The sequence below is a fragment of the Histoplasma capsulatum genome (genome assembly GCF_000150115.1).
Source record: "Histoplasma capsulatum G186AR genomic scaffold supercont2.2, whole genome shotgun sequence".
In the NCBI taxonomy this organism is placed as follows: Eukaryota; Fungi; Ascomycota; class Eurotiomycetes; order Onygenales; family Ajellomycetaceae; genus Histoplasma; species Histoplasma capsulatum.
Window position 1 is genome coordinate 590093 of NW_025544802.1, and position 25414 is coordinate 615506.

The following is a 25414-nucleotide window of genomic DNA, read 5'->3' on the forward strand; positions in this document are numbered from 1 at the left end:
CCTAGCAACACACAGTGGAGTGTCGAGTTGCCACCCCAGATGGAATACAGATGTCCAGCGTAGGTTGACAGATAGTTAGTCTGCCTCGGGACAAGATTGTATATAATCCGTATGGATGGAAACATGCCACCGTCCAAGCCAGAGGCTCCAAAAAATGGCTCATCCCAAGGACGACGGTAATTGTAACATACATCCATACGTAGAGCTGTCTCGGTCCTGTAATCAATATTTCTCCCCCCCTCCCTCCCCCCGCGCCTGGAACCTGGAAGTGGCACTTAGAATGGAGGTCGGCTACAGAGTAGGCCAGCGAGTGGTGGTGGTTGGGGTGCAGCGGAACTAACCGGGCGGGATCGCCTCTTGGGTCCGGTATGGAAAGTCAAAATTACAGAACAGCATGACATGGCGCCATATATCAGTCAGCGGCGGAGCGACGGAGATATCGCGTGGTTCGCAACCCCCTTGGGGCCTTTGTAAGTTTTAACCCAAGCCGCACACCCATTCCCCCTCCACGCCCACGCCCACACCCACACCCACACCCTCAGGCCAATGTCACAGTCAACTCTCCTCCTCCGAAACAGTCAACGTGATGAAGGGGAGGGGGTGGAAATATCGGGCAAGACCCATGGATCCAGCATGACGGAGGGTCATCCGCCGTATAGATAGATGTTAATACGAGTGGACAGACAACACAACATACTTATCTATTCCTGAGAGCCCGTCCTCCCAAACCATGCCCCCGGTGCTCCGTAAGAACCATACATAACCCGCAGTAATACGCCGTACCGCCAAATACCGACTTCCCGTCCCCGGGGGTCCTGCAATCCCGGCGAATCAGCGGGCGAGGAGGGGAGAGGAGAATGGGCTAGTATTGCCACTGCAGCCATCTTGGCTATCACCACGCGCACATCCCACTCCTCGGAACCCCTCGTGGCCCCGGCTGGACTGTTGGGCTTTGTCGACTGTGGACTCTGGGCTCTGGACTCTGGTCACACACCCAAGGGCCAACGGCCAGCGCTTCCCCCACCCCTCCCTGGAATGTGTGCCGCTGCACTCTGTATGTATATATGGCACTGCCTGCACTGCCTGGACTGGACTGCACACATCACGCCGCTTGGTGGCTCCCCTGGTGTCCTTTTCTTTCTTTTCTTTTTTCTTTTTTTTCCCTTTCTTCTTTTCTGCCGTTGCTATCCCTCCCAGTGCCGGTGGTGTGACTCTGCAGGGGGTCTGCTAGCCATGTAGTTGAATTGTAAGGACCGCTGTCACCAGCTCTGACTTCCCGCGCCCTCTTCGGCCTGGCGGTGTCCCCTTGTTTCCACCGCCCACCAGGCCCTGTTTCCACTCCCCGCGCCTCCTCCCCGTTCCTCCCTCCCTTTTTCTCCTCTCCTCGTCCTCCGCACATATCTCAGCCCCAGCTCCAACCTCAGCCTCCTCTTCCTCTTCCTCTTCCTCTTCCTCTTCTTCTTCTTCAACCCCCCTCAATCCTCTTCCGCTCTCTCAACCCCTCTCTACCTCCTCTACTTCATCTCTCTCCTCTTCAACTCCGTTCACTCTCTGTTTCCCCCTGCGCTATCCCTGCGATTCTTCGTCTCCCCTCCCCTCCCAAAGGACTCGGAGTTCATGAACTACCCGCGCAGACAAACTATAACATAAACAACTCCTCCCTGCAACTGTTCCCTTCTCTCTAGTCTCCTCGTTGCCTCTGTGCAATCCATTAGCACACTCCAGCATTTCTTGTTTTCTTTCTTGCCCTTTTTTTTTTTTTGGTATGCTTTTTATTCCTTTGAGTTTGTCGCACGACTACTCAACGTTCTCCTTTCCCGCAAACCCCCACCTTTTTGCTTCGCCCCCTTCCTTGGTCCCTCTCAGCAGAGTATGATATGAAGACATAACTACATCTGCTTCGCATTTGGGAAGCGGCGTGGAAGTTAATTCGTCTTGATCCCAGAGTCGACATCTTCCCCGTCGTAATGGAGTCAAGAACGATGCCTCCAGAAACAGGCAGCAAACGCACCAGATCCCCATCGGGCGACTACTCCCACCCATCCTCCTCCTCCAAAGTCCCCAAAACCCACTCCAACCACCTCCAGATCAACTACCTCGCCCGCCAATACACACATAACATCCCGCTCGTCTCCGCAGAGGATACCCTCCCTTCCATCCTCCGCATCATCAACGACTACGATGGTGTCCTCCAACGTCACGAGAGCATTGCCGGAAACCTAGGCGCATGTCCTCTCGGCCCCATCCTTGTTTCTCGTTTCGAGCGTCTCTTCGACGGTCCCCCCAAAGTGCTGAAATCGCATGGGAAGGAAGGGACAACCGTATCCTGGCTCGATATCGTTGAGTTTGCGAAAAACAAACCGGAGCAATTCACCCTTGAAAAGACCCGCAATGGAGTACCGGTCTGTCAGATATACACCAAGCAGAGTCGCGTAGAAATTTCAGAGGAGGACTATATCCTGATCAAGTCCGGGATTCCTCAGAAGATTATACCTCCGCAGCCCATTGTTGAGGATGAGGAGAAAGAGTTGGGCGCTTTGGAAATTTTGGAAAAGAATCTGGGGCAGATTATTAATTTGGCTGATCAAGGTAATTGAAAACCACACAGGAAACAAAAAAATATTTTATTTGAAAACAGAAAATCGAAATATTGTCTGTTTTATTTTATTGTAGCCAGTAACTAACTTGGTATATAGTGTCCGCTCGTGCTAGGCAGTTAAACCATAGATTCAAAAACCGCAAAAGTGCAATTGTGAGCAGGAGGGAAAATGATATGTCACTGAGTGCGCAACAACGGCAGTCTGTGAGCCCATTCCGGGAAGCTAATGGCAATGGAATGGGTACGACCTATGCAAGCAATGGTCATTCACGCCCGCACTCCCCACAGGGCTTCGTCGCGGTTAATTCTTCTTCTCGACGTGAACCCCCGGCCGACGACACCAGCATTCTCTCCGCAGCGCAGTTCATGTTCCCTCATTCCAGTACCGACAACGTTACCATAATCAATGGTACCTCAATCAAGGGCGCCTCCCCAGCCACACGCGCGGAGCTGATGAAAAAATTCTTCACAACAGCTGACCGCCATACACGGGGCTACCAAAATGAAGAAGATGTAGAACGCCCCGCCCCGCCAGCACGCCAAACCTCCCGCTCACGGCCGCGCGCCTCTGACCCAGGCGAGTACGGAGGGGCCTACACAGGCAGCGGGCCTGTGCCCATCCCCAACACCCCAACTTCCCTCCTTCCCCAACCAAAATCCTCCAACCACTACGAACGTGACGACGGCGGGCCCTACAAGGTCGAGATGGTGAGCCGGATGGAAGGTCTCCAACGCGGCGAACGCATCCTACCCCCCTGTGACCGCTGTCGCCGCCTGCAAATGGACTGTCACAAGAACCTTACTGCCTGCATGGGCTGCACGAAGAAACACGCCAAATGCTCGTGGAAGGAAGTCAAGGTCGAGGAGCTACGCGAGACGTACCCTGTGCATCCTCGAAGTAACAAAAGTGGTGGTAAGGGCGAAGCACATGATAAAACGATGACAGTGGAAACGGATGCGGAGGCGGAAGCGGAGGCATCAGCATCTGTATCATCGACAGAAGCCGGTAGGAGCCAGCGGGGCGCTGAGACGCCGAATGTTGTTGGCGGCGTCAGTGCGAACCCGGGATCAGCTATCGGAACCGAAACGATCCCCATCATCGGTGACTCCAACATGAACAATTATACTAATTCCCGCCGCGCATCCGACCCGCAAACACAACCCCACAACTCCTCCAAACCCCGTTCGCTGAGTGAAAACAACATGCATGCTGACCCAACGGGCGGGCCGCAGGCAGCTGATATGTACCGGTCCCATAGCAATTCTCACGGACATATCCACTCACCGCACCATACACATCTGCAATCACACCAACATCAACGAACGCAGATGCAAACACAAACTCCGCTAGATACGGAAATGGATGACGGCGACTCAACAGACCCTCTCACTCAAGCTATTCGGGATACGATGGGCAAGCATAACCTTGCTGCAGCGGTGGCGGCGACAGCGCAGTCATCGCGCGACAGAGAGGGGGAGAGGGAACGCGATAGATTGAGATGATGAAACGGAAACTCCTCCCTTTTATTGCGAAGATATCCAGCTTGTCTATATATATTATATATGTGTGTTGTTTCCATATTATCCATTCATGATGTTGTCTGATACTGCTTCTGTTGTTTTATCTTGCTCTTGTGTCTTGTTTCTAGTGTTTGTTCAGGCGGTTAGGTCATTGATACCACTTTTCTCCCCTCCTTCCTTCACTCGGGGCGCGCATTTTACTTATTGTCTACTTTCCGTATTAACAAAGGAAGAGAAAGAAAGCAGTTGGCATCTTTCTACATTTATTGCCGACGTCGAGCGGAGGGGCCATGCGAAACGAAGCCGAAAACTGCACCATAGGGTTTTTCTGTTTTCTATGTTTTTTTTTTTTTTTTTTTTTTTTTTTTTTTTTTTTTGTTGTATGGATGGTTGAATGGATTTTGAATGAATTGAACGATGGCATGAGCCATGTTTTTAGGCTTGGGGTTTGGGTCTGAAGTTTGCATTTGAGAAAGCCTTTTTAGCCTTTTTTTTTTTTTTTTGGAGAATATATGGATTTCAATATCATCCAGCTCGGTTTTTTTACTCTGCTCTTTTTGTTATTGTGTAATGAATGGCCTTCTTATAGTTTTGTTCTGTATTTCCTTTTTTATTTTCCCCTTTCCAAAGTTCTTTAGCCATTTGTTGGATTCTGCGGTATTTATCTGTGATGATAAAGTGGGAAGGGAAGGGAAGAGAAGAGAGGATGATGTGGAATTATTCAAATGATCCATTTGCAGCCGTGAGAGCTGGGAAGTTGATATCCAGTTCCTCGTACACCCAACTATCTTGCTACAACAAACTTTGTGTATAGCACTGTACATGCACATGTGTACACACACTCGTGGTCCCTTTACCATGGAAATAGTTAACACTACTTATCCTGAGCTAGAGTTTGCTCCATACCTTTGATCGGGTGGTGGTGGTGGTTGACCCCGTAAATTGCTGGCTCCGCAATGTAGTGTAGTAGAGCCAAGGGGGAAGACAGAAGGACAAGAGGGCTTCTATCGCGTTTACATCCTATCCGATTAATGTGTTTTTGATGTTTTTATATCTGATTTTGATATCCGCTTTAACATGGAGGGCGATGTCATCGTCCCCGCTGCTTGTTCTTACGAAGACACTGCTAGCGCTGTTGATATCCCGGTGCATCATCACAAACCTGTCATGTAGCACAACACATCTCCAACTCGTCGTGTCTCCACATATGCATACAGATTAGTATTACCTGGCAAAGGGAGTTCCTCAACACAGCCCAGCCCAACACCCTTCCTCCCCCCAAAATGGCCTCCTCAAGCCCAAACCCCACCAACCCCACCAACCCCCCCGACCCGCCCACCGCCCCACCCCCGCTCAAAGACCTCACAATAGAAAACATAACCACAAACACCAACCTCATAAACGCCCAATGCCCCTCCCCGCGCCTCCGCTACCTCCTCTCCCGCCTCGTCACGCACCTGCACGACTTCGCCCGCGAAACCCGCCTGTCGACCGCCGAGTGGTCCGCCGCGCTCGCCTTCCTCATCGAGGCGGGCCAGATCAGCTCCCCGCAGCGCAACGAGCTCATCCTCCTCTCCGACATCCTCGGCCTCTCGCTGCTGGTCGACGCCATCGACCACCCGAAACCCCCCGGCGCCACCGAGGGCACCGTGCTCGGCCCGTTCCACACGCACGACGCACCCACCGTCGCCGATGGCGGCCTGCTCTCGCGCGACGCTGCCGGCGAGCCGTTGCTGGTTGTCTGCTGCGTGCGCGACCTGGCGGGCCGCGCGCTGGAGGGCGTCAGGGTCGATATCTGGGAGACGGACAGTAGCGGGCACTATGATGTGCAGTATGCGAGCGGGAAGGGACAGGGACAGGGGAAGGGGGAGGCCGGGGGACGGTCCGTGGATGGGCGCGGGGTGATGTATTCGGACGCGCGGGGCAGGTTTTGGTTCCAGGCCATCAAGCCCGTGTCGTATCCGATTCCGCACGATGGACCCGTCGGCCGGTTTCTGGGCAAGATGCGGCGCCACCCGTATCGGCCGGCGCATATGCATTTCATGCTATGGAAGGAAGGGTGGGATTGTTTGATTACGTATGTTGTTTTGTTTTCATTTGTTTGTTTCCCTTGTTTTTTTGTTTTTTTTTTTTTTTTAAGGGGAAAGAAGAAAACGAAGAGGAGGAGGAGTGTCTAAATGGATGGATCGATCGAAAACCGACGCCCGGGGTCGACCCCATTCTCATCCCCCCCCTTCACATCCCCCAACTGTAGCTTACCCCAGCTTAATCACTGCCGGATAGGGCCCTATACGTCCGCGGCGACCCATACGAATCCTCCGACGCTGTCTTCGGCGTGAAATCATCCCTGATCGTCGACCTGCAGCCGCTCACGGATCCCGAGATGGCGAAGAAATACGACGTGCCGCTGGGTACGCTTGTGCTTCAGCATGAGTTTGTCTTGGTGTCGGAGGAAGAGGCGAAGGAGTTGCGCGAGCGGAATTCCAGGGAGGCGATGGAGAAGTTGGGGATGCGGGTTCGGTTGTTAGACGGGCTGCCAGTGCCGGATGTTGATTGATTGGCTGTTGTGGTTGATGAGAGTGTTATATATATTTATTTTTGTGTGTGTGTGTGTGTGTGTGTACATATTTTTTGTTAAATTTTTGACCAGTTGGTAGCATTGTACGCACAATGTACTATGTATATACACGATGTAAAACATATGTCTACGTTTGTCGTGTGTGGTAGACAAAACAATCTACAAAATAAGGTTTCAGGGGTAAAAGTTGAGTGAACATAGAACATTTAACAAACATCGTTTGTTTCATCGCAAGATCATCGCAAAATACCGTCCCCATCCACGATAATCCCCCCAACCAAATCCCCCGGCGTACCTCCATACCTCTCCCCATCATTATCACCTTCATGCTCAACATCCTCCCTCACTTCACCGCTCCCTTTCAATGCCCTAACTCCCGTCTCCCCCTCAACCCACCCTCCAATGCTTTCCAGTTTCTCCCCAAATCCCGCGTCAACTCTCAAATACAATCCCGCACTAAGCGCCCGTTGCACCTTCGCCTCCCGCACGCTACTCACGACTCCCCGCAAAACACGCACCAGATACTCGCTCAGGATATCCACGCTCCACTCGTCTGGAACCAACCGGAGCACATCCGCAATATCATACACCGACGCGAAGCGCGCGAGCAGATCGCTAGTGCGCTCGGCGCGGCAGACGGGGTCTGCAATCTGCAGGAACTCTGTGAGGAGGTAGGTGAAGAGTTCAGCTTGTCTCGCGGCTGTGGCCGTGTCGCTTGTTGTTGTCGTTGGTGGCGCGGACCAGGTTGGTCCGCCGTACGCACAATAGCGAATTGCGGTGTCGTAGTCGCTGAGGCCGTGGGTAAGGAGGCGGAGGGCCTCGCGGTGGCGGCCTTGGCGGCCGTCGAGGATTATGTTTTCAGAGACGAGCTCGTTTTTGAACGGTTCGATTCGAGCGAGCACTGCGGAGATGGAGTAAGAAAGGTTGGTTGGAGGGGATGTGGAGGTAAATTGGGTTGTTGAGCCGCCTCCTAGTAGTTGGAGGAGGCGGAGGCGGGATTGCCACCACGGTTCTGGGGGGTGGTTGTGAGTGATGAAGCTCAGATAAGAAGGTTTTGGGGCTTGTAGCGCGCGGTAGGTTGAGTAGGATTCTGTCAACGAGGCGCGGGCTTCAGGGGAGGATTCGAGGATTGAGAGGACTGTGTCGAGATAGTAGGCTATAAGGTCATCGGCGTATTGGGTATCCTGTGAAAACCATTAGCTGATGGAATCTAGTAGTGCCATGCGAGAAAAGAAAAGGGTGAGACATACCTTTTTTGTGAAAACAAGGTGCTCTAGATACTCTTGGACAGCCCCTGGAGCATGCTTTTGCAGCAGTGAAATTACCTGCGGTGGACTGAATTTCACTCTGCTGCTCTCATCCGCAAAGACTTGGATTCCAAGTTTGGGGTTGCGCGCAGCAAGCCAGGGACCATACTCCTCAACCAAATGAGCATCTCGGATTTTTACCAGATATTTTCGAATCTGAATATCAGCTGCTGGCCCCGATAGCTCCCCTCCTTCGTCCTTTTCTCCCTCGACTATCCTTCGCCAGGTTGCTAGAACATGCTTGGCCATTTTCTGGCTCTGATACAATCTGCTAAGCACAAAAAGCCTATTGTAACTTTCGAGTAGATGCACAGCTCTATCAAAGTTACCCTTCCAGTTGTCAACAAGCTTGTTCAGCTCTGACCGCAGAGAACCTCCAAGTGGCGCATTTCTTTCGTGAATATGTTTCGCATCTAGATAAAGCAGTAAATGTAGCAACGCAGCGTCGACACTATTAAACACATACGTCTCATCTGTCACACTACCATAGCCTCGTTTCTTCTGCCAACCAAGTAGGTAACGCCTAATCATGTGAAGAATATCGTCATCGATGCGAAAATTCGGTAGTTTATGTTCTGTTTCTACATCTGGTGGACTGAAACGCGATGATATCGCCTTGACTAGGCCATTGTATACCCAGATCCCTTGCGGGCCTTGAAGTACTTCATCTTTAAGTAGAGGTATTAAAAGAAGAACCACTCGTGGGTCGAGCTCCCCGGCGACGAGCGCATCTTCCGTTGATTTTATCGTCGACTCGACCCGAGACGCAGCGTTTGCGGAGAGTAGATCAACAAAGAGAAGCAAACTTGCCTTCTGTCGGACGTAACGCAAACCGATGTATTCTGTTTCTGTTTTGGGTTCCATATCTTGAAGTCCTTGGATAAGACCTACAATGGCTTCTCTATCAATAGCAGGCTCATTCCCGTCGGTGCTACTTGTTTGCTTAGCCAATTCGAGAGAATTCTCCAATTGCAGCGCCAGCGGATTCCGTAGAACCCTCCAAATTTTGTTTCCTTCCCAGAGAAGTATACTGCTGTTGGCAGTTGCGAGCCCACGGGCAAACTTGGCTTCTTCTTGGTTCCTTTGAACTTCCCAGTCACGGTTAACACTCGATGAAGAAGGATGCTTTGGGCCCTCAGAGTCGGTGTCCTGGTTATCAAATAGCTCCCTTTCCTTTTGTAGATGTTCGAGGGAGGCCCGGGTTCTCGGGTCGCTATTCTCTAAGGGTGTTGAAGGAATCGTTGGCGAAATTACGCTGGACAGCTTTAATCGAACCATCCGCATCACCTCGACGATTTCTGAAAAGGAGGCACGGCTGGCACCGACAGAACGCTTAATTCCAACCGCGCCGGGAGATGGGCTGGCTGAGGGTATTTCTACCGATGCCTTTTGTAACCTACGTTCCCCTGGAACTGCATTCCACCTCTGCACCTCAAGATATGTTCGGCTGTCCTCGTCGTCGTCAGCGCTGATAACTGCCAAGACATACCCATTCTGATTTTCGTCACTCGTACGCGGATGGTTTCCCTCGTTACTGTCGTCATCGACTACAATGGCCATTGGGTATTTGCGAAACTCAAGAGTCCCCCGAACCACATCCCCCTCGACATTAACAAACATACCCACACCAGGCTCCGACGGCTCAGTGCCCGTAACCAGAAGAAATTCGGAAGCGGTTGGTGATACGACATGTGGCTTGAGTCGCGTCGTCGATTGTTTCGGAGGCGGGGGTGGCAATGGCTTTTGGTATAACGGAGACGATCCGTCGGAGCCTGGCCCACCGTTCTCTGAAGATGGTCCTGATGAATCAGGAGATTTTTTCTCAGGGGAGCCTGGCGAACCAGGGAGAGTCCTATTCTTCATGTAGGACTCCTGAGTTATGGAGCTTGATCTTTCGGGAAAGTTTGGATGTGGGTTTGGTTGGATGTGCCCAATGCTACTTAGTGTATTTAGACTCGCGCTTCTACCGTGTCCTGGGACATTTGAAATCGATGGAGGTTGGTTTCCTTGAACAGGGGTGTCAGTTCGAACTGGTATGTCTTCCACATGACCAGATTCAAAGCTTTCCTCTGAGGAAGAAATTGGAAATAATGGGATCTTCTGGCGGTGCTCCACTTCCAATAGAGAGTAGGAATATGCATCTGCAACGCATGCAATTGTATCTCTGCGAGCGGATGCAAGACACCCTGGGAACTCAATATTTCTCACTCTTCGAGGTTCGTCGCCAATTCTCACAAGCATTATTCTGTTGGAAACTGCAATCATAACCACCGGATCAAACAGGTCTGCACCCTCATGTGATTCATTGAGATCGAGCCCCCCAATCCATTTACAGTTGCCTACTTTTGTAGTTCCATAGGTCGGACTTAGCTCAGGGAGCGAGTAAAATGTGACGACGCCATTACATAGAATGCAGGCTTTGTATGTAGAAGGTAGAATGAGTATCTGCTGCACTCCGAGAGGTGTGTCCGGAGGTAGGCTGCTTTGTGATGGCGTGATGGATAGCCTGGAAGCCAAAATGAAGGACGGCTCGTCCAATCCTTGCGAATCGGAAGGGAAGGAAACGAAATGTAGGACCTCTCCAGCAGAGGTTCCGATGTAGAGATTATCGTCTATTAGAGTGGTCAATAACAGTCCTATAGTGATCTGGTAGGGGGGAGACACCCCAACATACTCCAATATTCTACACAGGTGATATAGGCATCTTGCTCGGGCCCGTCACCAGCAACCGGAACTGAATCTATGAGCTCTCGAAGCACATACGGACTGGTCTCGGGAGCAGCTATGCGCCGTCTTTTGCGGGGGTTATCGGTATCGTCGTCGGAACTCATCGTATAGGGTTAGTCCAGTATCTCGACCCCTCCCCGTCAACATTAGCAACCGAGGAAGTACCTATCACTGTTGACTATCGAGGGGAGTTGAAATGTTATCATGCTTATTGAATGCGGCTATCTCCCCGGCGGAGGGAACAGGTTATGGCGGAACAATGTTGATCCGGGCTCAGCATCGTATTGCGCGCATATCAACAAACTGGCGACTTCAATGGGAGCAAGGGATGCAATCGTCACACAAGATCGATCGTGGTCTGAGGATTTGATTTATTCCCTCTGCTATGGTTATATAATACGCCTGATACCGGCAAATCCAGAGTTAGCGTCATGGATGCCCTCGTCGCAACTGAGAGCGTCCTCGATGGCAGTACATCGACGGACACCAGTAAGGCAGAGGAACCTGCCAAATCCGAAAAGCTCGCCCAGGAGGAAAACAAGTTCCAGCAGGCTATTGCAGTATGGAGAGGTAATGATAATGATGAATCCGCGCCCTTGAATGTGTACGATTTTTACTGACAAGGCAACGAAGGCATCGACCTTACGAGCCTGGTGCCAAAACTTGACACTACCGCATCAGACATCATAGCACATCAACGAGACTCTCTTGTGCAACGAAAAGATCTGGCTCAGAAAACCAAAGATTTCCGAAAGCTCGATGATTCTACGAAACTCTCGGAATACAAAGGCTTGTTGAAATGTATGCGAACCTCCCTCGGCTTGTGCCCTAGTTAGATTCAATGTCACTATACACTGACATCGAGCAACATCTAGCATACCAGACGTTCATTGACCTCCTCACCAACCATGGCAAGGCTTCTTCATCCGCATTTTTGCAGCTTTACTCCTCGTTATCGGAAGCCCCCGATCCGTATCCGCTCCTCGAAGCATCCGTTGATTCCCTAGTCGTGTCCGAAGATACCGTTCCCAAATTGACATCCGAGATAGTCTTTCTGCGAAAGAGCACAAATCGCCTTACGTCCCAATTGGAGGAGTCGGAAAAGAAACTGGAGGAAGAACGATTACTCCGACGAAAGCTTGAAGAAAGCCAGGATGCAAGAATCCAGGAAATTGAGGCATCCTGGGCAGCGGTTCTGGCGGAGAAGACCAGTAATTGGGAGTCTAAGGAGAAGAACTATGAGGAAAAGGCGGAAAACCATGAACGCTTACTCAAGGAAATCAAGGCGAGCTACGAAGTAAATCAAAGATTGGACCGAACGGACGGTGAAGACACATCAAGGAGTGCTGCCACCGCAGCGGAGCTTGAAATCGTCGCGTCAGAACTGGAGAAGACCAGCGAGCGATTGGCGGAGCTCGAGGCTCGGAACGAGCAATTGAGTTTGGAGCTTGCGCAGGCTGTATCACATTCCCAGTCCGAGTACAAACACCGCACGCTCGAAGATGACCCGACATTCCTACGGTTGCAAGCGGAAAATTCGTCTCTTTTGCGAAAGCTCGACTCTGCCCGCTACGAAAAAGATGCGGAAAGACATTCATGGGAAGGAAAACTCCGTCAGATAGAAAGACAGAACCTGCAGATAACGGCTGAACGAGATGAATTGAAATCCAAGTTGGATAAATGCGCAGATTACGAAGATATCCGACGGGAGCTTGAAGTCATGAAGGTATGCACAGCGCAAGATAGCTCTTTTGTTCTATTCGTGGGCTAATTTTTTAAATAAAAATAGTCCATTGAGTTTTCTACTGGGGATGACGATGAGAAGGACGTGACGGAGGATCCAAATTTGATTTCTCATAACGACTCCGGCAAATCGAATGAGAACTCCTTAGAGCAGCTCTTATTAAGTAGGAATAAGAAACTTTCGAATGAGCTGACTATTTTGAGAGTGTCCCATCAAGATTTACAGAATCAGCTCGAAGCCCTACGGAAGGATTTGTCCAAGTCAAACGCGGACCTCCAAAAATCGCGGAATTTGGCGTCCACCCTGGAAAACGATCTTCTCCAGATGCAACGAGAAGCATCGAGTTTCCCGTCTGCTGCCATGTCGGTTGCCGGCACGTACGCGTCTAGATACCCCCACTCCTCCCGTAGAGGGCGAGCCCCGTCGCCCACTTCCTCAATCATATCCGGCTTTGACCACGCACATGCATCTGCAAACACAATGGAGGCCATCAAGGCCGGCGAGCCCGTGGGCGGCGGCTCAGGGATCCTGCCAATGGTCCAAGCCCAACGAGACCGCTTCAAGCAGAAGAACACCGAGCTGGAAGAGGAGCTGTCGAAGACGTACGCAATCGTCAAATCGCTCCGCCAGGAAGTCGCCTCGCTCCAGAAGGATAACCTCAGCCTGTACGAGAAGACGCGCTACGTGTCCACCTACAACCGAAGCGGCGGCGGACAGCGACAGCGGCAGCAGCCCGCGACCTCCGCGTCCGCATACGGCAACACCCCGAACGCCCACGCCGTGCATCTCGGCGCGGACTCCGCCGACGGCCGCTCGGTCGACCGCTACCAGTCCGCATACGAGGCGCAGATATCACCCTTCGCGGCCTTCCGCGGCCGGGAGTCGGCGCGCGCGTACCGCCGCATGAGCGTGCCGGAACGCATCATCTTCTCCATCACGCGGATGGTGCTCGCGAACCGCACGAGCAGGAATCTGTTCGCGGCCTACTGCGTGGCGCTGCATGTGCTTCTGTTCGTGATGTTGTATGTGATGAGCACGTCGGAGATCGAGAAGCACGCGGCCGGCGCGGCGCTGGGTTCGCTTGGTGGAGCGGCGATGGCGGGGTCGGCGGGCGCAGCTGGCGGTGGCGGTAGCGGGAGCGGGAGCAGTCCCGGCAATGGCGCGGGAAGCGGCGATTGGCAGCAGGAGAACTTCTAGAGCCACTTCCCCGTAGTTAGTTAGTTAGTTAGTTAGTTAGTTAGCTGGACATTGTGCTGTACTCCGTATCGAAAATTACATGTCTTCTTTCTCCTTTGTTTGTTTGTTGGCTGGGCTGGCATGGATATCCCGCTCTCCATTCGCCCCCATCCCACGTCCTTATTATATATATATACATATATGTACTGTACTGTATACTGTATACTGTACGATGTTTTCGTTTGTCATTCGCAACTACACTAGTTACGCACTTGGTCAACTACTCTTTTCATTGCTCCACACTCCCGGGAAGGACGCGCTCGCTACGCATATATATATATATATATATATATCTATATATCTATATATCTATATACCTAATCTATATTACATCTCCTGCTGTATTCCATCTCATTTTTCCCCCTTCGCACTACTAGGAACACGGGAACCATGGGAACCATAGAACACAACCCCCATAGGCACCTCTAATCTCCCCCTTTGACACATTTAGATACACACACACACACACACACACACATATATATATATATACTAGTATACATTCGCAAAACCACATTCCCCCTCCTCGACTCAAGCCTTGGAATGACTCCCACTTTTTCAACAACTCCGATTCTTCAAACAGTACTTAGTTAGTTCTCCTTGTTTATTATTCGCAGTAGAACATAGAAGTAAGTAGAGTAGAGTAGAGTAGAGTAGACGAGAACGAAAGGATTGGTACATTTTACGTCACTGGCAACTACTAACTAGTAACTTTTATTAACCAGCCGAGGAAAGGATTTCAGGGTTGGAGTAAATTACCGCACATACATACTTAATCTATCGATCTCTACCGAGCAAAACTCGAAAAAGAGAAGGGAAAAAAAAAAAAAAAAAAATACGATCCATGATAAATAGTTACTAGTATTCGTCAAGATACCTTACCCAACCCAATCCAGTCCAATCCAATCCAGTCCAACTGGAATGCGGGAAAAGGACTAAATAAATAAATAAAAAAAATGGTAAGGAAAATATAAAATGTGAAATATATATACAAAAAAAAAACATAAAAGAGTAAGATATGTAAAATATGTTCTGCTCTGTTCTGGAATCGCAAAAGCCACCCCACGGCCCAGCAAATACCAATACCTCGGTAGGTAGGTAGGTAGGTAGGTAGGTGGGGAAACCAACCTCCCTTTTTTGTATGTGTGTATGTGTGTGTGTGTGGTTTTTTTTATATTTATTTTCTTTTTAATCCTTTTTTTCTTTTCTTTTCTTTCTTTTTCTTTCTTTCATTTCTTTTTCGTCGGAACCAAGGTGGTGGGTGGGTGGTAAAATAAACAAAACTCCCCACTAACCAAAAAACCAATACTCCGCCGAATACTCCACGCTCAAAACGCCTCCGTCGCCATCATTCCCCTTCCAGCCGTCGCACGTGGCGGGCGCCTTCCCCCCCGCCGTAGCCACGCGGTACACGCTCTTGGCCTTGCCGGAGCTCCCGTCGACGGCGGCCAGGTACAGCCACGCCACGGCACCGAACATCTGCCTGCCGACGCCCTTCAGCGCATCCTTGGGGGCGGGGACGTCAGCGACCTTGGCGACGGCGGAGTGGCCGTCGGCGAGCAGGTCGAAGACGGGGACGCCGGTAGAGTCGAAGTAGTGGTAGCCGGCGATGGGCATGTTGCTGGGGCCGAAGGTGAGGGGGTCGAGGTCGAAGTCGAAGTCGAGGTCGAGATTGAAGTTGGAGTCTGGTTGGGAGCGTGTTGATGGGGAGGATTTCGATTGTGGGTAGGTGGGCTTTGGCATGTGCAGGGCGATGCGGGGGAGGAGGGCGAGGAGGTTCGGGAAGGTCGCGGCGAGACAGGTGGCTTCGAAGAGGGTTGCGAGGGCACCGGTTGCTTTTGGTGTGTCGGAGGCGGAGGAGGAGGCGCAGGTGTAGTTCTGTTGAAGGGGCGTGGGTTAGTACTGAGAAATGTATGTGCAGATCTTATATATATATATATATATATTTCGGAGGGATCATTCTGGTAGTTCTGGTTTTCTCTGCATTCCGTGCAGAGAGATCTTCGCTCTGCTCGTGATCTGCAGAAAATCCACAGGGATCCACAAAAAGCAAAAAAAAAGCAAAAAAATCGCTTATTGCTTCCAGCAGTGACCAGAATAAAAACAAAGAATAAATATAAAACAGAATCGAAGAGAATAGAATAGAATTACCTGAATCCCCCTGCCAATGGTGACATGCAACAGCTTCTGCCCCTGAGGCACGGGTGGCAGCGGCTTGGTGGGCGCTGGCAGCTTGGCGCGCGAGAAGTCACAGTTTTTGCGGGAAGGATCCTTGTGGGACTTCCTCGCGGCCTCGATCTCCTTGGCCACGGTCGAGTAGAACTGGGCTGAATCCGGAGACCAGCCTGGCGGGGCGGCCAGGGCGACGGAGGTGAGCGAAGCCAGCGCGGCTAGGACGAGCAAGAGTTGCATTGTGTTGAGAATTGAGAATTGAGAATTGAGAATTGAGTATATAATAGGTATTGCTCTTTCGCGTGCCGTTCTCTCAGCGGCAGGGAGGCAAGTAAGGGAATAGTAGAATAGTAGAAGTGCGGTGGTGTATATGCAATTGCGCGGGAGAGAATGTCCGTAATGTATATAAGGGACAATAGTAGAAGGAATTCGTCAGGTGTATGTATCGTATCGTGAACTCCCGAGCACCCAGCACTCAGAGGAGGATGTGTGTGGAACCGAAGAAGAGAATATAGAACAAGAATTATCGACAAGAAGAGGAAACAACACACAGAACAGAACCGAGCAGAAGCAGAAGACAGGAAATATCGAGAGAAGGAGAGAGAAGAGAGGAGAGAGGAGAGAACTGAGAGACTGACTGATTGATGGCCAGAGAAGAATCGAGAAAAAGATCGTCCACCGCGGATTATATACAGCACCCAGAGTACCCTCACCTCACACACAGCATCCCCCGCCTGCAGAACCCTCCTCCTCCTCCCTCCTCCACCCTCGTCAGCCATCGTCCTGGCGCATCGCGCACAGTCGTAGTCGCAGCAGTCGTGCCTGCCGAAGAAAGATGACATCCCCCCAACCGCCGGCTCTGGTTGGCCCCACACCTTTAGCCCCACACCATTAGCCCCACTCTATTGGCCCCACCGCAGCGGCTCCACTCCCGGTTCCTGAACCTGAATTAGAAACACCCTCCCCGATCGGGTCTAGTCGCCTGCCCAGGCTGCAGCTAACCATGGCTCTAATCCGCTTCGAGCACGTTGCTAGCCCCACCCGGGCCGCCGCTGATTGGCTGCAGCCTCGCGCTTGGCCCCCCTCGTGCGTTTTGGAGGTCTGCAGCCCCTGATTGGCTGGAGGCCTGGTGCATTCTCTGTGTTCTTGACGCCGGTTGCTTAATTTAAACCCTTGGCTGGTAAAGCATTTCATTTGGCATTTGGTTGTTGCTACAGTCTGCCACTATGGAGAGAGCCAGCGCCACCAGCGAGGAACCTGGACGAAGCCCGCTGAGGAGCACTCAAGTAGTCACTGTCAAGCACTAGCAGGACTAGTCTGAGTAGTAATGTAGTGTGGTCCTGGCGCTGGTGCTGGCGCCAGTGCTCGTGCTGGTGCTACACCGGCCTCCTTCAGTTTATGCGGTGGCTGCACCCCGGAATGTCGTTGGGCAATGAGGCCGTGACGTGCTGGGTGGTGCGAGCAGAGGAATGCCATCCCTGGTGGCGGGGCGGGCGAGGGGTGGGGTGAGGGTAGAAAAGAAGTACGCAGTAGTATTAGTATATCAGTCACCAGGTATCATCAGAGGGGAATATCAATTTGGCACGTTTGAGGGTCCCCCCTCCACCCCTGTGGACCGTGGCCTGCAAAATGACATATATCGCATCGCATCAATTGCATTTCACATTGCCAGTTACTACGAACTAGTAGCACTCTGGAATATTCCCACCGTTTTGTTTTTTCTCGGGAACAAATATCACCAGCCTGAAACCAGCGGAGATGATAGCAGTTCTCTGAACTATGCACATCATCCAATTCCCATACACGTCTCAGCTGTCTCGTGGCCCGGAATGGCCAAACACGCCTCCTGGTACCTGAAGATCTCGAGTCTCACCATCTACCTGATGTGTCAAACCTTTCAAAACGAAGGGTGGGTTTGCACACCACTGACCCAACCTCCCCCCAAGCCTGGATGATGGAAAACTCAAAACTCAAAACTTTTAGTCGGCACACGTTTGATTAACTATCTACTACTTCCCCCCCTTCTCGAAACCATACCCCCCCAGCACCCAGCTAGAACTTCGAACCTGGATATTTTGGATTCCCGAACGGGTGGAAACAACGGCGGCGTTGTGCAAACGGAACGGCAAAACACCGAACATCCATCTCCGTCTGATGATGATGATGATGATGATGATGATGATGGTAATCCAACTCGTATATTCTCTGTGCCACTTCGTTCGTTCGTTCGTTCGTTCCCCCGCGATGATGGAGACTTTCTGTAACCAGCAAACAAGACGGAGAACATGAGGAGCGGACTGTGGAATAGAAGGGTGGGAAGAGGGGGGGGGGTGTTTGAAGGCTGAAGGAGAAACAAACGTGTAACAAGCTTTCGCAGACTTTTTGCGCAACGTAGTATCGACGTGCCTCTCTTCGCGCAATCGGGCGACCGAATGCAATCAGAAAGACAGAGGAAGACGATGTTCAATCTTCACTTTGATGAAATCAACCCCCTCCCTGGGGGCCATTTCGCAAAAAAAGTCAAATATATTAACTCCTAACTCCTTCGACAATGTAGTTTAGTGCCTGGTAGTTAGTTTCCCTCGTAGTTTCCCTCGTACGAGGTCCCCCGATGTTCGATGCTAGTTCTTGCGATAAGATTTGATCCAAAATATCACCTCCCCTGCCTCCCTGCCTGCCTGAGTCCATGACCACGAACCCTCTCCCTCTCCCTCTCCTACGCTGTATACTCCGTACTTGCTCCCGACAATTTTAAACATGTCATGTCAAAACGCCAGACGCTAACCGCGCCCATGGCCCATGGCCTATGCCCACTACTACCATCCCCCTGCCCTGATATCTCTCTATCTACTCTACCACATCCCTACCAGCCCTCCTCAACATCGGGCCCCCCGTTTCATCGCAGGAGGGACGCACAGAGATGAGGATACGAGAAATACACCTAGCCCCGCCATGTCCCATTTCCCACATCCCATTTCCGATTTCCGTGGCGCAATCCTACTGCGAGGTCAGCCTGCATTTTTTGGGGGCTGCGCTTGGGTGACTTAGTGACTTGGTCCCTTGGTGAATTTGGTAACTCCCTTGAGGTCTCTTTTTAGTCGCGACAAAGTTACATCTGCCATTTGCGAAGTTGAGGTTCAACTTTTTGTTGCCTGTCTTGGCGCGACTAGGGGGCGGGACTGCGAGGGGGGGTTAAAGAGAGGGTTCAAGTTTCTTTTCCTTGACGATATATCTACACTAACTAACTACTGGTGACACTGCGTACGCGAAGGAAAAGTACAGAGTCCGTCGGCCAATCTTTCATCTTCCATCTTCCATCGTCCATCGTCCATCTTTTCATTTCCTACGCGCCGGACGGAGGAAATCCGGACCCTTTACCTGCGTTTAAACTACCACCACTAACCACTAACCACTAACTACTACTACTAACGAGTAAGATTTGCCTCAATTGACCCCCAGATCCGCGGTCCATTTCCGCGGAATCAACCCTGGGGGGGTAGTTAGTTAGTTGTTTCGTTAGTCGTTGACTAGGTAAGTTATCCATAACTGCTTTCCTTGCAACACGCCCGTGCCAGGTCGTTCTGGTCTGGTCGCTCTTATCAAGCTCAACAATCGCTTATTTTTATTTTTATTTTTTTTTTTTTTGCTAATCATATTAATTTTTTTCTGGCTCTCTAGAACACACACACACTGTTTTTAATGTTTAATGGTTAATTTCAATTTACTTTTGTGGTTGTTGAGGAATCGAGGATTTAAAAGCCATTGCTCTAGTAGTTATGTAGGAAACCGGGGTGTTAGGAGTTAGTTAGGAGGTGGATTATGTTGTTCGGGCAACCCTGAGCTTATTTTGGGGCGCTTATGGACCTGGATACTCGATTGAGGGTTGAGTGTCATGTAAGACAATTTATGCCTTTATCCCACTTCCAGCAGCTTCGTACTGCACTATCAGTAGAAATAGGAGGAAACAGAAAACTTCCCTTGTTAGAAAAAATGCATTCCACACCACGAATAATTCCGGTTATCTCGGGTTAAGAACCGACCCTCTAAGATAGATAGATGATACCCGGAACGATCCACTACTCCACTAACTACAGCCCTCATCAACGATCCTGTCCGATGCACACCAGGCAATGCTGCCGAACAGTGCGAATGAGAGGATTTCTGGCAGTCATTCATTCTTTCTTCAAGACATGGCCTCAGCTAGTTACCGTCTCCAGAAGACGTCCGTGCCCAGGCTCATGCTCAATATCCAGCGGGCAGTGCATCGCTTTCTGAATGGAGGAAGTTGTCCCAGTGCCTGAGTTGAGTTGTATGGCTGGCGTACTGATGGAGGCGAGGTCTTTCTATAGCTATATGGAATTGATGCATGGACAGACTTATGGAAAAAAGCTTTGGGATTGGATTCAATGAGTTCAAAGGATCGTCGTGCTCAAGTTTGTTCAGAGCTTCAGACTTTGCATCTCCAATCTACGATGGCTCAGACAAGAAGATCCCCAGGACCCAATTGATAGGTAATCAATATCTTCTAAAATCTGTCTACTGAAGCTCACTTGTGTAAGTTATAGGCAACATTATGCGAGAGTGCATATGTATGCACAGAGCTATATATATATATTACCAATTCATGACAGAAGCAGGGCCTTTTCAGTCTGTCTGCCAAGGATTTTCCATGACTGGTTTACATATTTTCCTCTGCCGACGCCCAAACTCCATTCCGATAGAACCCTTTCGCTCTGAACGTCCTGGTAATGCCGCAATAACCTTCACGCATGGAGATCTTATTATCTTATCAGAGTCGGAACCACGGCGGATTGTTGCAATAGTTGAACTGGGAACAATCAGGCTGGATGCCAGGATACTGGGAGGCTCGAAAGGCGCACTTCACGTCAGCATGGAAGAGTGAGGTGGGCTACCAAATAGTTGCCAATGAATGATACCGCAGCAGCAGTATGAGAGCACGGCGGAGGCCTGGTGGTGGTAACTATACATACATCCTCAATGGGACCCTTAAGGTTTGGGCATCCAACACTCAACTGCAAAAATTTACTGTAAAGACAACTTTCAATAATTCTAACCTTTCCCAGTAGTGCGAGTAGTTAGTAGTATTAGGTCATGCTTAACGCACAGCAACTTTTTTTTTTCTACAGGGAGATGGAGAATACCCCAGCCAAGCTTCCCGGCCCATCGCCATCAGAACCCTTACTAACCCTGACTAACAAACAAACCCGACTTACTTAAATCTAACCCCGAAATCGAATCTTCCGGGGAGCCGCTTTTAACCGGGAATCGCAAAAAGGCAAAAGAAAGGCAAGGAAAGGAAAGGAAAGGCAAACCGCAAACGCAAAACACAATGGGGCACTTCTTTGCTGCAATCTGGAATGCCCTCCCTAATACAATACCAATAACTACTAGTAGTCATAACCAATTAGTACAACTAAACCACTACCTGCGATCAGAAAATAAAGTAAAACGGGTGTCGAGCGCCAAAAAGAAAAAAAAAAATCCCGACCAACCCGCGACAGTTTCCCCCCTCTATGGGTGCCGTGTGCACCAGTTAAAATAAAAGCACGGCTCAACCTTCTCCCACAAAGTTTACTGGCAAGGCCCAAAAACAAAAACACTAGTGGGCGGCGAACCCACGCCTCCGGGCGCTTTTGGGGGGGGAAGTCTTCCCTGCCATCCCCCGGGAGGTTTTAACTACTGAGTACAGTACATAGTTAACGTAACGATAACGGAGTACATACACGGCACGATCCTGAGTCCCACTGGCAAGCCCGTTGTTACTTGTTATCTACGCTGTATAGATAATATAGTATAACTAGCTGGTAGCTGGCAACTTTTTTTTTTTCTTTTTCGGTGAAGCGCGGGTTTAAGCGCCTGGAACGCGCCTGGAACGTTAAGCTAACCTTTTAACTGCCTTTTTTTCATGTGTGATTGAATATGGGCCGGAATAGTTGTATAGAGCACTAGCAGTATGTCGCGATGGAGGGGTCGATTGAATTCTTTACTGCTGTTTCTCCGGTAAGACTTTCAAAAATCCAACAAAAGTCCCCTCCCCTCCCACACCCCCCCAAAAAAAGGATGGCATGCCTCGTGTTCTCAGAAACGTGGTTTGGGCTGGGGATCGTGTGTCAAACAAAGCAAGGTTGCGAAACGCTAGTCGGCTGGAAGAGGATGGTTTTCTTTCTTTCCTTTTGTTTTTTCTTCTCTTTTGGGCCCATCGCAGGATCGGCAGGGAGCAGCTAACTACATATAACAACCACGGCGTTGGAGTAAAACCTTTGAAAATGCAGGGTGCGAACGAACAGTGCGACAGTAAGTGTCCGCAGCTGGTGTTGATATCCGTGAACAATACCTGCGAAAGTGGAGAAAGAGGAGAGTTGATAGCAAGAAGGTGAAGAACAATCGAGGATGCTGGCAAATGCTGGAGGAATCTTCCATCTCGCTTCAGAGGAAGTTTCAAGTTTCTATCAACTAACCGAGGCCGTCGTCACTCATACGGGAGAACACCATCAGCAAGCTCTGCGACATCCGCTTCATAATGGATCGGACAATAAAATTAATTCGGGGGTTGGCCTCGTCCGGATTGCTGGCTTTGACGAAGTAGAAGGATGTATCACCATGCATCTCATCAACCCCTTACGACGACGACTACTACTACTACGACTACTTCTACTTGCTGCCTGTATTTTGGCGATGAATGTACAGAGCACTCCGCACTCTGTCGTTGTTTGACATTCTCCTGAGCAGACAGAGACGGTCAGCACTAGAACGCCGAGACTTGACTTGGCCTTTTTACCAGTTTTCCTTGGTGATATCAATCAAACCAATGCCGCCAGGATGGCATACGAGTTCCACTCAGCCCTGTTTGACAAGGGGTCAACGGTCCACGTCCGTCTCACCAGCTTTTGGGAAATTTCACTCTTCTCCGTTTTCACCATCAACCGATTCACCAGCAACAACCATCGCCGTGGCTCTGTTTGGAGGAACTGTTTACCGGAAATGCAACATCCGGCATTGATACCTACAGGTTTTTTTTTGTTTTTATTTTAGCCGAAAGCGAAAATCAGCCGACCCGTTGCGAGGAAGGGGGTACCTGACGGCAAAATTTCTACCATGGCCTCAAGACGGTTGATTGAGATGTTTCGAGGTCGAATAATCCGACGACTCGTATTATTCGCGATCTTGATATGCCTCCTTTTTGCCGGACTCCAGCGCACCGTCGCTCCAACACGCCCTATCCCTCCGACCCCCGCTCTGTCACCTAATGGGATCCCGAATTTCAGACGTCAGGCCCAATTCTGGAATAATCTTTACGATCTACTAGAGTCAAACCCACCGGGAGTCGATGCGCCGAAGCGGCTGAGGAGGGTAGGCGAAATTATTTTCAAGCCTGATGCTAGCTACGCTCACCCAGACCTCCTCTACATGCCCGATCCAGACGTGGAGCTGCTGAGGAAATCCCACCAGCAAGTCGTTCAGAAAATCGAAGCTAATACTGCGAGGCTGCGTCTGGTGTATGAGGGAGGCAAGCGGGGTATCGTCTCCGCTGCCACCAAAAGGGACCTCCCAACCCTGCTGGTATCATTGCGCATGCTCCGGCAGAGAGGCACCCACTTTCCAGTGGAGGTCTTTATTGCTTCAAAATCCGAGTATGACGACATTGTGTGCGGGGTGATACTCCCCGGGCTGAATGCCAACTGCATCGTGATGTCCGATATCCTCGGAGTAAATCCCACCTATAACGTGGGGCGTTATTGGCTGAAGTCATTTGCAATGCTCTTCTCCTCCTTTGAACAGGTTCTCTGGCTTGATGCCGATTGTTTCCCCTTGCACGACGCAATCGAGATATTCCAGTCCGAGCCGTTTACAGAGATCGGGTTGGTGACATGGCCGGACTTCTGGGTGTCCAGCGCATCTCCGTATTTCTACAACATCACTTCCCAGCCACAACCATCCTTATCAGAACGAGCGTCCACCAACGGCAGACAATTCCTGATCTCGAAGAAAACCCATGCAAAAACCCTCCTCCTCGCAAGCTACTACAATTACTACGGCACAATGCACTATTACCGCCTCCTCGGCCAGGGCGCGCCGGGCGAAGGCGACAAAGAATCCTTCCTAGCCGCAGCCTCCGTCCTGAACCAGCCTTTCTACGCCGTCAGGGAACCAATCCGCTCCATCGGGCGCCTTAACGCCGATGGCAACATGACCGCCTACGCCATGGTCCAGTACAGCCCCACGGAGGACCACAAACTGATGAGTACTGGAATCGATCGTGCCAAGGACCCAAACGCAGCACCAGCCCCGCATCCATTTTTCATCCATGTCCCGAACTCCAAAATGAACCCAGCCTCCATCTTCAACGGCAATTCCAGGAAGTATTTTGGACTGGATGGACCGAACGGGAGACCGATGCGCGCATGGGTTGAGGAGAAAGAAACGATTGACAGCATCGGTGGTCCCAAGGTGGAGCGCCAGTTGTGGTCCCAGGTGGCCTGGACGGCATGTACCCTTGAGGAGATGGAGTATAAGGACTGGGCGCGTCATAGACCTACCTGCACGCGAGCGAATGAATATGTCGATGCGGTTTTCTCGGAGGGTAATAATAATACGCGCTGAAATGGCACACGTTCGTCGAATTTGGTTTTCTTTTGTATAGAACAGGATCGATTTTTTTTTCTTTTTTTTTTTCTTTTTTTTTTGCATGTTGTATCATAACCATAGATTCTGTCCGTTCCTTCCTCTTATTTGACATTCTTGTGCGTTTTGTCGCTTCTTCCATATTGCCATACATATCCCAATCCGTTTATAAGGTCAGCTAGCAGGTGTTCAGGATGGTCAATTTTAACTGCGCGGCGACGATTGGATTGATTCTTTTGGAAACAAAACAATGGTCATTGTGTGTTTGCCTGTTCTCAATCAGGCTAAGATATATATTATATTGATCTTGTGAGACAAGAGCTCACTTGAAAAGAAAAAAAAAAAAGGAGGTCCCTGCTTTCAAAAGAAAAATTACCATTGAATGATTCAGAACTTCAAATTTCTTATCCATTTCTCTTCAACATGCGGGCTGCTAGTTTGGGATGAACGGATGTAGCTCAGATATTGTAGGTGGCTCTGCCTCCTTGACGGCATCATTCGATCGACCTCAGTCAGCCACACCCCCCATGTACGACTTCCTGACCCATGACCCCCCCCACCTTAAGCCCCAAAAATGGGACATATGCCCAGTGATACATAGGCTTCTTGATAAAGCAGAAATCCTCTTGATAGTTTTCGTCTTTCATGACATCTGCACCCAGATGTTGAAACCAAGGAGATTCCTTGAACGATGGGGTCCCACCAACGCTAAAAGCAAGCAGCGCCGCATCATTGTACCACACAGCCTTCACCTAGCCAATTGTAAACTCGGCGTCATGATTGCCAGCGATGGAGCCAATGATGGACATTCGTTCACGAAGGCCGGCAGAAAATGCCCCGGCTTGCCCCACCCCAAGAAGGCTGGTAAATTTGATCCTATGTAGGGC

General features: G+C 50.5%; 8 protein-coding genes across 8 annotated transcripts; 5 read left to right on the top strand and 3 right to left on the bottom strand.

The window, feature by feature from the left end:
• Positions 1–1982: 1982 nt before the first annotated feature.
• Positions 1983–4102, top strand: HCBG_01416 (uncharacterized protein; the record flags this gene model as incomplete). The annotated part of the gene is made up of 2 exons (XM_045428466.1): positions 1983–2589; positions 2697–4102. 2 exons carry the CDS (start codon positions 1983–1985, stop codon positions 4100–4102), a joined length of 2013 nt encoding a protein of 670 aa, XP_045290252.1.
• A 1301-nt stretch (positions 4103–5403) lies between these two features.
• Positions 5404–6677, top strand: HCBG_01417 (6-chlorohydroxyquinol-1,2-dioxygenase; the record flags this gene model as incomplete). The annotated part of the gene is made up of 2 exons (XM_045428467.1): positions 5404–6197; positions 6404–6677. The coding sequence occupies 2 exons, from the start codon at positions 5404–5406 to the stop codon at positions 6675–6677; spliced, it is 1068 nt and encodes a 355-aa protein (XP_045290253.1).
• A 257-nt stretch (positions 6678–6934) lies between these two features.
• HCBG_01418 (CORVET complex subunit VPS3) lies at positions 6935–10836 on the bottom strand (the record flags this gene model as incomplete). Its single annotated transcript, XM_045428468.1, has 3 exons — positions 6935–7882; positions 7949–10617; positions 10680–10836. The coding sequence occupies 3 exons, from the start codon at positions 10834–10836 to the stop codon at positions 6935–6937; spliced, it is 3774 nt and encodes a 1257-aa protein (XP_045290254.1).
• A 327-nt stretch (positions 10837–11163) lies between these two features.
• HCBG_01419 (uncharacterized protein) lies at positions 11164–13673 on the top strand (the record flags this gene model as incomplete). Its single annotated transcript, XM_045428469.1, has 4 exons — positions 11164–11302; positions 11366–11533; positions 11608–12458; positions 12522–13673. 4 exons carry the CDS (start codon positions 11164–11166, stop codon positions 13671–13673), a joined length of 2310 nt encoding a protein of 769 aa, XP_045290255.1.
• A 1329-nt stretch (positions 13674–15002) lies between these two features.
• On the bottom strand, positions 15003–16124 carry HCBG_01420 (malate dehydrogenase; the record flags this gene model as incomplete). Its single annotated transcript, XM_045428470.1, has 2 exons — positions 15003–15590; positions 15864–16124. The coding sequence occupies 2 exons, from the start codon at positions 16122–16124 to the stop codon at positions 15003–15005; spliced, it is 849 nt and encodes a 282-aa protein (XP_045290256.1).
• A 4404-nt stretch (positions 16125–20528) lies between these two features.
• HCBG_01421 (uncharacterized protein) lies at positions 20529–21564 on the bottom strand (the record flags this gene model as incomplete). Its single annotated transcript, XM_045428471.1, has 4 exons — positions 20529–20750; positions 20876–20917; positions 21398–21416; positions 21521–21564. The coding sequence occupies 4 exons, from the start codon at positions 21562–21564 to the stop codon at positions 20529–20531; spliced, it is 327 nt and encodes a 108-aa protein (XP_045290257.1).
• A 1436-nt stretch (positions 21565–23000) lies between these two features.
• Positions 23001–24506, top strand: HCBG_01422 (uncharacterized protein; the record flags this gene model as incomplete). The annotated part of the gene is made up of 1 exon (XM_045428472.1): positions 23001–24506. The coding sequence occupies one exon, from the start codon at positions 23001–23003 to the stop codon at positions 24504–24506; it is 1506 nt and encodes a 501-aa protein (XP_045290258.1).
• Positions 24507–25054: 548 nt separating this feature from the next.
• HCBG_01423 (uncharacterized protein) lies at positions 25055–25411 on the top strand (the record flags this gene model as incomplete). Its single annotated transcript, XM_045428473.1, has 1 exon — positions 25055–25411. One exon carries the CDS (start codon positions 25055–25057, stop codon positions 25409–25411), a length of 357 nt encoding a protein of 118 aa, XP_045290259.1.
• Between the last annotated feature and the right edge of the window lie 3 nt (positions 25412–25414).